The sequence below is a fragment of the Lasioglossum baleicum genome, chromosome 4 (assembly GCF_051020765.1).
Source record: "Lasioglossum baleicum chromosome 4, iyLasBale1, whole genome shotgun sequence".
In the NCBI taxonomy this organism is placed as follows: Eukaryota; Metazoa; Arthropoda; class Insecta; order Hymenoptera; family Halictidae; genus Lasioglossum; species Lasioglossum baleicum.
Window position 1 is genome coordinate 15,629,273 of NC_134932.1, and position 12,795 is coordinate 15,642,067.

The following is a 12,795-nucleotide window of genomic DNA, read 5'->3' on the forward strand; positions in this document are numbered from 1 at the left end:
AAAGCAGTGGACATGTCAAAAATATTTAAGGACATCAATTTATTTGTTTCAGCTGAATCAAATGATTAAAAGAAGAATACAATTTTTATTTGGCTCCTGTACCCTGCAATCAATGCAAACATTTTTTATTTTGCATAAAGATCCGCAGTCTAATGATAACAATTTAAACAAAGTGTAATCTGTCTAAATCTTTTCAATGGATAATTACTAGTTTTGTCTACTTCGGCACAAAAGTAGCTCTAAGCAACCCCAATCTTTAAATTACCCATCAATCATCCGATCTGTTTCATTTCTAATTGAAATAATTCAATCGAGCATAAACAATTTGTGTCGAGTGTCGTGTCGCATAAAATTTCTGTTGTACACAGCGCTGTCTTCGGTGGTGGCGCATTAAGTCTGTGGCACGCCTTCGAGGTGTTGCTCGTTCGCGATCCTCTATTTTCCTTTTCCCCGTAGCAATCGATAAAACTCGCACGTCAATGCTCGTCTACGAAAAAGAAAACACGAGCTCAGCATGCAGAAAGATAAAAGGAGAAGCAGAGAAAGCTGCAGAAGAAAAGTTAATTTCAATTTGACAGGTTGAATGATTTCCGTAAATTAGAGCGGAAAGAATCGAGGCGGTTGTTGGGCGGTTTCGGCGCCGTAAAGTCGGTCTCGTAGTTCGCGCGTATCTTTACGCTCGTCCCGTTTGTGTTCGCGAAGATTTTTCCGGCAGCGCGAGCGTTTAAACGCTGTAATTAGAGCCGATGAAGACCGCAGCCGCTTCCACTCGTCTAGAAACGAGTTGCCATAAAGCGGACAGCGAAATCATAGCGCGGAGCGTACGAGCTAGCGAAAACATAATGCTCGGTGTGCGGGCAGCGCGCAGGCCGGTCGGGCTGGTTCCGCATTATGCTTAATGCTCATTTAGCCTCCATCGGGAAGCATCGTTCATTTTTCGCCCAGCGTTAGCCCCGTTTCGCCGCCGCTGCGTGGCAACTGGAATAACGTGTTAAACGGAAGACAGAGCCCGAGTACGCTGGTACCGTCTCCTAACCCTCGGACGTGCAATTACAACGTGATAATGACGAGTAATAACCTCGTGGAATTGATAACGATCGCCACAGTCGCGCAGAACTTCTAGGAACAGCCACAGAGGATATCCCTCCATCCGTTTCACCGATGCTTGAAAACACTTTGTTTCTTGGTTTCTCTTTTCACCGACCACTCCAACTCGAGGCTCGACCTCTGACACCTAACCTAGTCTTTTATAGTGGAATAGCTTATTAAATGCAGCGCACTCTCTTTATCAAACGCGAAAGGAATTCATCAAATAAAAGACAGATTTCATAATTATCAGCTATTACTTTGAACAACCTGCTTGTGTTCATGTCTCATACAGGCTTCACACTGCTGGTAGTTAACATTAATGGTAGCATTAACGCTCGTGTTTACATTACTGGAAAATATTTCATCCACTCGAACGGTTTTTTTATTGTAGGAAGTCGTCAGCTTGAACAGCGGTGGATCTAGACATGGACCTCACGAGCTGCAAAGGGCCCCCTTCGCGATTAAAAAAATTGAAACGATTTGAATTATAAATAAATTATATACGAAAATGTTTGGTACTTAAGTTAGTTTGAGTTAATTGTGTAGGGCCCCAAAATGAACGGTCTGCCGCTGAGCTTGAAACGTATTCGTTGTAAAGCCTTTTTTACGATTGACGAATAGTGTGTCAATTAATCGATAATATTAATATGTTATTTTTTCATCACTGATATAAAAAGAATACTCGACAATCACATTGATCGACATTGAAATAACATATTTCAAATGGCATTTACTTCTTTCCTCAATAACTTCATAGAGTTGAGAACAGTGGAACAATATTTTAAAATTTTTCAACTGATTTTATTGTTTCGCATTTGATCCACCCATTTTTCTCTTCAATGCATTAAAACCGCAGTGTAGGGTTATCACGGCACATGAACATTTCTAGCTATGTTGATCAAACAACTTCATCTTATTCTCCACACACGCGCGCTAACAATTATTCAACCCTAAATCTACCACGGTCAGTTGACCAGTTTTATACTTTCCAATTATTGAAATTATACAATACGAATTGATTTATGGACAATAATGGAATAAATTTCCTTGTCCAAGTATCTATTATATTGATAATTACAAGCAATCTCAATAAATTTAGTGTTGCCATTTTTAAAAGGAAAAATTTTCCAGACACTTTTAATGCTCGGTAGGTGTAAAGTATAACTAATATGAATGTTACACGTTTCTTTTGAGATGAAATAAAATTTTGATTCGTTTGTAATGAATATTTAAGCATTAAAATCAATGTGGCCATACAAAAAATATTTTGGGGATAAAGACGTCTTAATCACTGTAACTGTAAAGAAAATGGTACGGCAAGGGGTAAACGCGAATGTTTCGAAATGCAACGACTCCTGTATTAACCGGTGGTCTATAATTTTCTGTTGCAGCGCGAGTACACAGACGACTGCGTGTTCAACGAGACTCTCGAGCAGCACAACTACAACACGTACAGTTCGGCGAAATGGTCGACGACGAAGAAGACAATGTATCTCGGTCTGAATCGTCACGGCCAGCCGAGGAGGGTACAGGCTAAAGGTCACAACCTGGGCAGGCTGTCCGCCTACGCGAGAGTGTTAACTCAGGTGGCCCCATTGGAGCGGGTGGAGGCGCTTCAAAGGCGGATGTTGGGTGCCGAGCACAATGTTCGTCACCGGCACAACAATCATCGAGGGGATTTGCTCCAGCAGTCGCTCTGCCCAAGCCTTCCGGTCCAGGAGAAGGATGGCAGAGACAAGTTTAGGTGTCGCAAACGAAAGAAGCGAAAGAAGAGGAAGCGGAAGTGCAGGCCAGGCGAGAAGCCGGGCCCGCAATGTCAAGTGGTGGAGGAGAATAGGAGTGGCGGAGGCGGTGGTCAGGCTGGCTCGATAACTCGAAGCGATGGTCTGCGTTCGAACGGGTCTTCCCCGGAGTCGAAGAGATCCTGTGAGGGTGCGGCGAGCGAGGAAGCCTGCCGAAGGGAGGCCCTTTCGGTCCCATCCAAGAAGCGGAAGCTGCGGGTAGAAGAGGCGACTGAGGGGGCGACCGGCGGCAGGAATGTCACCGCGAGCAACGGTAAGAACAAAGCACCAGCGTCAAACGCAAAAAAAGTAAACGCCGCTGAGAGCATCAGTCAAAGTAAAAAGCCTAATTTGACGGACGGGAAGAAGAAAAAGAAGAAGGGGCCACCAGCGAGGAGGAATCATCCAGCGGTACCTCTAGCCCGGAAGAGGTTCACGCCTGGCAGAACGGACAGCGGCAACACGTCTGCGGTGCCGACGGCAACTTCCGCATCGATCTTCGCAACGTCCTCCTCCTCTTGGTGGTCTCCTGGTGCGTCAACCGCCCCTTCAGGGAGAGGAGTCTCGTCTAGGCGCAGGACCAAACCGTCCTCCGCGAGGAACGAGGGTGTGGGCTCGCGCGGCCCACTCGCCAATCCGCGTAGAGTAGGCAAAGCTTTCGCGAGAAATCGTACGAAGTCGATAGACCGTGCCGCTATCACAACCGCGTACGAACCAACCACGATACCCGATCAAACCTCTCAATCAGTGACTACGAAAGTTCCTGAGACCGTTTCCGATCGATTGTTCCAAAGCTCGAGCTCGTCCTCCGTAGAGTTCTCCGAGATCGGGGAGGACACCTCGAAATCGTTATCCGAATCCTTATCCGTCGACGAAGATCCCTCTTCGACTATTTCGAACGAACACGCGACCACTACGATTGATTCGACCACGGCCATCTCGATCGACGCCACCAGCACGCCGAACGCGTTACGATTCATCGAAGAGGAATCCAAATCGATCGAAGAGCTCGACGATTTCGACGACAACGACAGGTTCGACGAATCCGCGCACTCGACCACTCCGGAGGCCTCGATAGAGAGACTGGCCATGTAACATGCCCCCCCCCCCCCCACAAGCATTGTAAACTCACGTGTACATAGTAATCATATTACGCTACGACTTACGATGTACTGTATATCTCATGTACGACGATTGCGTGCGCACGAAGCGCAACATTCTCCGAACGAGTCCTGCGCTCGCACTTTGGCTGATCCGGAAGTGAAGCGACTCCAGATCGAACTGTTTCATGTTCCGATTCTATGAACCCTTGGTATCGTTGTCTTTTTTCGCGAACAATTGAATTCTATCGCGTATACAGTTTTCTTTCGATAGGAGACGACCATGCTTTTTTCGCAACAAGAAAATGTCTTCTTTTTTTTTGAAGTTGTCTGCTCGAGGGCATGTCATATTCTGTATTTTATATAAGTAAATGATCTAAAGAAGTTTATGAAGTTTTGTGTATTAACGAGTTCAAACGTTCTGTACTTTTATAAATCTTCTATAATACTAGGAATAATCACGGTCTTTCAACAATTTAAATAATTAAATAATTTCTCTATGGTAAGTACTGACGAAATCAATTCTCTAGTTAGCTGAAACTCAATAAAAATTTTAAACAGTAATTCATATTGCCTTTTCGAGCAAAAATTACATGATAAATGCTGTATACAAAAATTAGAAGGAAATTAGCAAAGACTTCTGAACACACCGACGGCGGAGTCTGGGTCTAAATTGACCCAGAGTATTAAAGTGGTCATTCAGTTACTCAGTTTCTGGCGAATTAATTAAATGAAGACTACAGGAAGTATCTTCAAAGATATGTTGTCAAAAGTTCATGAATAAAGCAGTGAATGCTACTAACCGTCATCAATGATATAATTATAAGTAGACTGCGGATCTTTATGCATTTATAGGAAAATTGTTGAATCTCAATATATGATTTCTCCTCTATTGAAACAATTAAGAGAAGAAATAACATTCAATTTGGTTTCTATTTCTTGCAATCGATGCAGACAATTTTTATTTTGCATGAAGATCCGCAATCTAGTTATAAGAATGATCCGTCGAAGGTTAATCGTTTCATGAAAAACTGATCGACAATATCTCAATGAAGTTGGCTTGGAAAAGTGCAGTTTCTAATATAGATAAAGCATAGGTAGGCAATGTCGACAGTGAAAGAACTGCACAAAATGTATGAACGTGTAGAGAACGTGTGAATTCGTTTAGAAGGAACAGACTACATCGACGTAAGGGTGCCGTGGAACAGTTCCTCTCGGATGATCCGCGATGATTCTTACCGGTGTGGCTATAGATCGGACAATTAGCCAGAGTCGCCAGATGAGGGGTGGGAACGGAAGGGGAAAAGGTTACCGTCTCTCTGTCAGTACCGGACACATGCACGACAGAGATGAAACGCGTCACGTGACGCGGCGTATGCGTGGGGAATAACGCCGTACAAGGGAAAGGTAGAGTGGGAAGACAAGTCCTAATCTGGCGACTTTGCAGTTAGACCGCTATTAGACTAGGCCACTGGTTGCGCGAAGGGCTTTAATAAATCGGCCACTGGTGGAACCACCGTAACAAGAAAGTAGAGTAACAAGAAACGCGTTTATTCCCTCTGTATATACAACGCTGTGCGAAACGAAAGTTTGCTTCTCCTTGCTCTTTTATTAAAAAAGAGAAGGAGAAGGAATCGGAGAATGCATATACATCCGATGTTAGTTTCAAAGGAAGACAAAGGATTATATTGTTATTTTTGTATTGTAACTTTTTCGGTATCTTTGAATGTCAAAGTCGTCCTTTTACGAGCTCCTGAAGTATATAAAAAAACATACGTGGTATTGATACAAAGATGCTGGTGGCAGCGCCATCAGATGTTGCCCGGGCGGTTGCCGATGTCGTCCACCAGCTCGGCAGCAACTTCTGGGGGCTCTACTAGTTACCGTATTCTAATAAGTTCCATTTGCTTCAATGTTCCAAGACGTGCTGAGCCACCAGTGGCCGAGTCTAATAGCGGCCTTAGCAGCGGCTGAATGATCGAAGCGCTGGGACGTCACGAAAAAACGTGTCGAGAGGATTCACCGTGAGTCCCTGGTCGCTACGAAAGGCAAAATCATCAGCACAGGATACGGAGATAGTAACGAGCACGAAACTCGAATTTACTCTTCGAACGGTTCTCTCTAGCGCTGCGCGACAGCTCCATGCCTCCTCGAGTTCCGGGTCGTTCGCGAGTGTAGTCGATGAGCTAATTAACGAAACGGCCCAGTCGAACGCGATTCCCCCTTGGCATTTCACCTTAAGAGCGGTTGCCAGTATTGCCTGTAATCAGATTATTGATTGTCGTTTATCGATTGGCCTTGAACCGATGGTACCCCACAGCGCTCGCGGCTATAGTTCCTCGGTCGAATAATAATAATCGGTTAACCGTTGCGTTGATCATAACAGAAAATAAAATAAATCATTTGCTCGTTAACGCGACACGCCTCATACGCCTCAAACCTTTTTCCATGTGTCGCGCTTCCTGATCCGGCCAGCTACGATCCCACCCAGTCGCCAACGAGTCCTGAATATCTTTCTAGTACTTTTCTTTCTTCTCTCGTCCCGGTGACAAGGAAAACTATTATGTACACTGGATTAACGGGAAAACCTGTCCTAATTAGCGCGGCGAACGTTCCACGGGAGGAGGAGGGGGACGAAGCATAAGTATAGTATTTTAGCGGGGACTAGGAGACAATACACGATGGCGAACTAGGGGTCCAAGGCGTCGAACAGTTCAGACACCAGGGAAAACCGAACCAGACTTGGGCTGCGAATTTCCTCATCGAGGTTAATTGGTATTTTTCGGATTTGTGAATTTCGAGGTGTTCAGCTCCACAGTTGTGAGCTTCATGGAATCTGACATTTTTGAGGATCAGGTTGACAAATTCGGGAGAAAATATTACAACAATTTGGGTACGCGTATTTGCTGAAGAGTAGAGTCTGTTGCTAATATCAAAATAAGTACTAATCGTTCATCAGGAGATGGCAGCGATTTCTTACGTTTAGGTTCTGGCGTCACCATATCGCTCTGTTCCAGTCACGCTAATACGCGCATTTGCTGTCTTTGTCAAGCGATTCGGCCAATAGCGGAAGATGTGTAGCGCGGAGTAGGGATGCCATCTCCTGCTGGACGATCAGTAATTAAAACATATCACTTATTTCTCAAAAGTTTGGGGACGCACAATTTGTTAAACCATGTATTTCGTTTAGATGCAAAGATGAAGTTAGGAACATTGTTTCAACAATCGTATCAGAAATTAGCTTCTAAGATGTTAAATATCGAGTCAATATTTTCGATGCGTAAGAAAGGTAAGTCTGCGTTCTTTGGATATTTCAAATATTTAAAAAAAAAATTGTTTTTCCATGAATGGGTGACGACATGTGAACAGTTGGAAAATATTGAAAGTTTCACGGAGCAATAATGAAAAGTGATGTAAAATTCTTCAGAAATGGTTTCCGAGTGGAGCAATCATCGTTAAATAATTTCACGGATGTAACACCCAAGTCTAATTCGAATAGAGCTATAATAATCGAGACGATTAAAGAGACCAGGTTAAATTGTTAACGATTAGAACATTATAGAAAAAATGTACAACGAGATACGATAGCGATTAATATTTTTACGTTGAGGATACTTTAATTCAATAAAAATGTTCCTTTTAGAATAAAAGTAAAAGCTGCGTTTGTTAACTGTGAAGCCAGGGATCATTATACCGGGTGAGTCAATAACACTTATCATCTGAAGTAACTCGTAATCTGTTGGTTGTGATGACCTCGATATCTCAGAAAACATCAGATCTAAAAAAAACCAACATAATTAATTAAAAATGTTTTTTGATGCAACCAATAGATTACAAGTCATTTTAGATGTCCGTTCTTATTGACTCGCTCGGTATATTAAAATTCGATTTCCTATCGTGGTGGCAGTAAACGAAAAGTTTTTATGGTGATCAGACTGTTTGTTATGCGAAAGTATTTTTGAATAGAGACGCATGCGAGTTAAAAGAATCGAAAACGGCTTGTCGAGACAAAATTTCGAACAAGTTCTAGAATAAATGGGATTCTCATCATATCGGTGAAGTTAATTTCGTACGGTTCTTAAGAGGAGGATCCAAAGTATTAAATCGCTAAGAAGAGTATTACGCTGTTAGACATATTTACTCGTAAAATTAATGTTAAGTGAAATTGTATTTTAATGACGGCAAGAACCGACTGCCAAAAATTTGTAATTATTTAATAAGATCGATAGACACTTAAACGAAAAAAATAATCCTGAATCGCTATACATAGAGAAATGTCTAAATCAAGTTTCTACCTTTCGTTCCGTGCTAAACAAATGTGTCAGAAGCTTGAAAAAAGGAAAGAAACAAAAAGAATATAAGAAATTTATCGTTACAATGTTGTAATTCCAACGTCATATTCATTTCGTTAATTTAATTTCTTTGGTTAACACGCTCTCTACCACATCGATGGAAATATGATCTTCTCACTCATTCATTTTGCAATTTATTCTGGTCTAAAAATCGATTCGAGATTTTCGTTGAGATTGGTAGAGAACGTTTTGGCAGATGAGCGCCGCAAAGTTCGATTACTAAATTATTTATTGTTTCATGAAGACACGCTGGAGACTAACAATAATGAAAGTCTGCCTAATAGATATACGCCTCGCAATTACGAACAAGCTGTGTGAGATACGGCAATAATTTATATTTTTCGTCGATATTGATATGAAAATGAGAGCGATGAGACCGCAATTTTGTAATCAAAAAGATCCACGGATCCTGAGAACACCTGTCACGTCATGTTGCCTAACTCTAGTTTAGAGCAGTGTTGCTAGATCGAGACTACTCTAGACTTGCCTACTCTACCCTTCCCCTTCCACAACGTTATTCCCCCATTTTCCAGCAGCGAGAATTCTCACGCTTCGCTTCCGTGTTGCGTCTGCGTCTGCGCCGTGACTAACCCGCTAATGGCAGAGAGGGGGTGACTATATTCTCCTGAATGCGAGTTAATTTCGCTTCCTCTGCCTGTACCGGACTGTACATATAGTCACATGACATTGTGACTAGCGACGGCGTGCGAAATCATTAAACGTGATTTATCACAGTGATCGTGATTTTTTAATCTAGAGTAAATTTCATCACTATCATCCTCATTTGTCATCTCGATTGAATTAGTTCTTCTTTTAAATACATCAATTAGCTTGCATAAAAATACCTGCATATAATGTTAATTTAAAATTACCTGACGTTTTCTGTATATGTACATCGTAAACTTACTTCATTTAATGATAAAAATAAAAAATATTCAATTTTCTTTTCCGTACGTTATTACAGTATTTAAAAAAGAGAAAAATTAATTGTTCCTCTCGATTTCGAAATCGTAATATTTATTTAAATAGTATAAAAGTGCAGACAATTTCTTTTATGTCTATGTATGTAGATGCTATGTATAATGTTTTAGAAAATACCAATGTATTACTTAACAATTATAGGAAATGCAAATGATAGCTCGAGAAACGCCTTACAAATCGAACCTTTTGCACTCGAAGCAATTTTAATTCGAAAATCAAGATATTTCTTTCAACCCAGATAATTATTACATTGTGCACATCGCATTGAACCTGTTTTCTCATATATAACAGTTGAGCTTTTTACAATTTATAGAATACAGATGAATTTAATAATATTAAAACTGTATTAATTATCGTATGGCAATTTTTACTGGCGCCTCAGGTTCACCATTCGAGTGCAAAGGGCTAACAAGCTTGATAAAAATGCGATGTAACTCTCAATTTAACAGTTATGAAACTGTTATGCTCTCCGCCAATCAGAAGCGATCAACAAAATCACGAATCACGGTGAAAAATCACGATCGGGAACGAACGTTATCGAATCACGAGTAATCCAAAAGTAGCAGTTCGCGTCGTTTGTAATTGTGACACATGCACGATAGGGACGGTCCGTGACGAAGTACATACGAAGTGACGAGGTAGTAGCGTCGTAGAAGGGGAAGATAGAGTGGGGACAGTTTAATTTGGCGACTCTGGTCTAGTTGCATATTGTTACTTCATAGAACTGGGACATTTCTTTTCTTTCTTTTTCGTTCTTCAATTACAAATAGAAGCACGGTCGTAAGCCGTCTCGTTGGGATTCATATCGCGCGTCTCCTTGAATCTCTGATCAAAGATTTTTCTTAATCTGACGACACCCGGAAGAGACGCATCTGCCAGGAATGACTTCACTTTTCACCTCGCTACGAATCATTGTAGGAACGACCTATTAATCTCTAGTAGTATATTTATTAAAGACTTATTTATTGTAAACAGTTGACTCCGTGTACATACGTGTCTCTACGATCATTATGTTACTTGTATGAAATCACGCGCGTCGATCGTGTGATCTTCGTATGTTGTGCCTGTCCTTCGACCGCGCGGAAATCGGTCATAAGCATAATCGGCGAACATAATAATCGTTCGGTTCCATGGCAGCGTGGTCTAACGCAATGGAACGGTTGAGTATACGTGTATCGCGTGGTTCGACCGGCTACAGCGAGCGAGAACAAGAGATTGGAAAGGGGATACAAGATTCGATTGTAACGCACGATATCTCAAAGTACTGATGTAATTTAATATTTAATTTAACGTTTAGGCTAATAGAATAGATCATTCTAACAGACGTCATTTTCTTATCAACCCTCTCGAACATCCCCGAACGTCCCAACCCTCCCAATTGGTAGGGTGAGATAGCTCTTACACGACTGATAGGATTCGATCGATTGATTCAATAGAAACGATGCTTCGAGCAACAAAGAAAAAAGTAGCTGAACACCTTCAGAAATTTATAGCTCGGTAGCGGAGTTGTGTACGGCCTGCGTATAGCAAACTAATGTGTCCACCGAAGTTATAGTTAATTAGATTTTCGAATTGTCGCGCTGATTGGTTTCATAGGATGCAGGTGCATACACACACAGCTCACCGACTCGATAAATTGTTGAATGTCTTCGTTTATTTTTTCGTCTTAGTCACTCTGTACACGACTGTACTTACATGTACGCTATGTTAACTCGTCACGACGATGTAAGCCGTAAGACTAATGTAAAGAATTACAAATAAATGATAAATTAAATTTTTCTGCACTTCTCTCGAAGTTCAATGAGAAAAAAACAACAACTAAAGCGTATTGATTTTTTCTACCGCACCTTACCAATTGTGAGTCAGAAATTCCGAAAAGGGAACTCGAAGAGAGTGAATGAAAAGAATAAAAGTGTGTCAACCGATATATGTATATAAATCCTTGATCTAGGAGTAACTCTCGGGTCCGTGCTGTCTCTTAGATCGTGTAGTGCTACTATTTCTTGGTGACCTCGCCAAACGTAGAAAAGGACAGCGCGTGTAAAGACGTACCAACATGACTAAAATGATCACGCTTGGTCGTTCGTTTACATTTCTTAGATCGTACGCTACACAAGACTTCAAAGGTGGACTTTTCGTGTAACAAGTTTAAAAAAGGAAGAATATTTTTGGTGTAAGGGAGTGTCTTAAAGATTGGGACACGTTTTGTTTTTCAGTTACAAAATTTCACAGGGTGAGAATTACGCAAAAAAATATATACCGTTGAAAAGGTATAGTTGCCATCTACATTTTGCTTGTGCTAGTGTAATGATAGCGTTAATGGATAAGAAGTTATAGCCAATTCTCTAAAGACAATGTATTCGGCAAAATAAATTTTTCCATATGAGTTGGGACACCCCAAAATATCTAAAAAGTAAGTGTTAGAATGAAGTGAAAACGCCTTGTATGCAATGAGTGTCCCAATCTTTACAAAAAACGCCATTTCAAAACACAAAAAAAAAACAAATTCACATCGCGATAAGTGCACAATTCTTTTTGCACATTTGAACTACATTAAATTGCCACCAAATTATTAATAAGAAACACAATCAAACTTTTTAGGACATATTTTTAGCCTTTGCTTGTCACAGCTACAGAACGTGACCTGTTACTTCTAATTGTAAGGCTCATGAAAAGTTTGTTTAAAAACAGACAAACAGTAGACAGCCATGACATTGGTGTTCCCAGTGCATTAATGTGAAAAAAATGCAGTGTCCCCACTTTTACCATCCCAACCTATACGACACTGCCTTACATAAACAACTAAACATCTCGAAAATATGTTCTCAAAGGATTAGATCAGAATTTTGCAAATTAACGGAGCTACAGCCCGTTAGAGGTTTTTAAAAGACTCATTTTAATAAGAGAAGTATGAAAAACATATGGAGAACGGTTGTATAAGAAGAAAATTGAAAATAAAAATGTTAGCATCGCATTGGTATTTTAAACAATGCAATAAGTTTCTAAGTTCTGCCAAGCGTCTCGTGAACGCTGTCTCTTTTTTCTTTTTCACTCGCTAGCCTCTTCTACACCCTGAACTTACCACATACCATCAATTAAACCACTGAATTCAGTTCACGTTATACCGTATTTAGTGTCATTTTAATCAGAAAAATGCTACAATTAAATTATTGTATATTATTATTTATATATTATGGAAAATAAACAGGTTTTGTAATTGGATTAATAGTGGTGCATACCGGTATACCTTACCCCGTGTCGGATACTCGGCATGTTTTCACATTACTAGACTGCTGATCTTTATGCAAAATAAAAATATTTTGCATTGATTGTGCGAAGCTGAAATAACATAAAAATTGATTTCATCCCTTAACGATTTTGTTACATTAAAAGCAATATTACAAGATTCTTGAATTTTTAAAATCTTTTACTGTTTTATATTCCACCCAACCAATTTCTTCGTAAAAGCATAAAGATGCGCAGTCTACACAT

At 40.7% G+C, this 12,795-nt stretch overlaps 1 protein-coding gene across 1 annotated transcript in view; it reads left to right on the forward strand.

Annotated features, from left to right (window-relative positions):
* Nucleotides 1-8,358, forward strand: part of LOC143207998 (uncharacterized) — a 250,481-nt gene extending 242,123 nt beyond the window's left edge. Inside the window, exon 3 of the mRNA XM_076421984.1 lies at nucleotides 2,481-8,358. Within this exon, the coding sequence (XP_076278099.1) occupies nucleotides 2,481-3,965 (1,485 nt within the window). The 3' untranslated portion in view covers nucleotides 3,966-8,358. The remainder of the gene's footprint in view (nucleotides 1-2,480) is intronic.
* The last annotated feature ends 4,437 nt before the right edge of the window (nucleotides 8,359-12,795 follow it).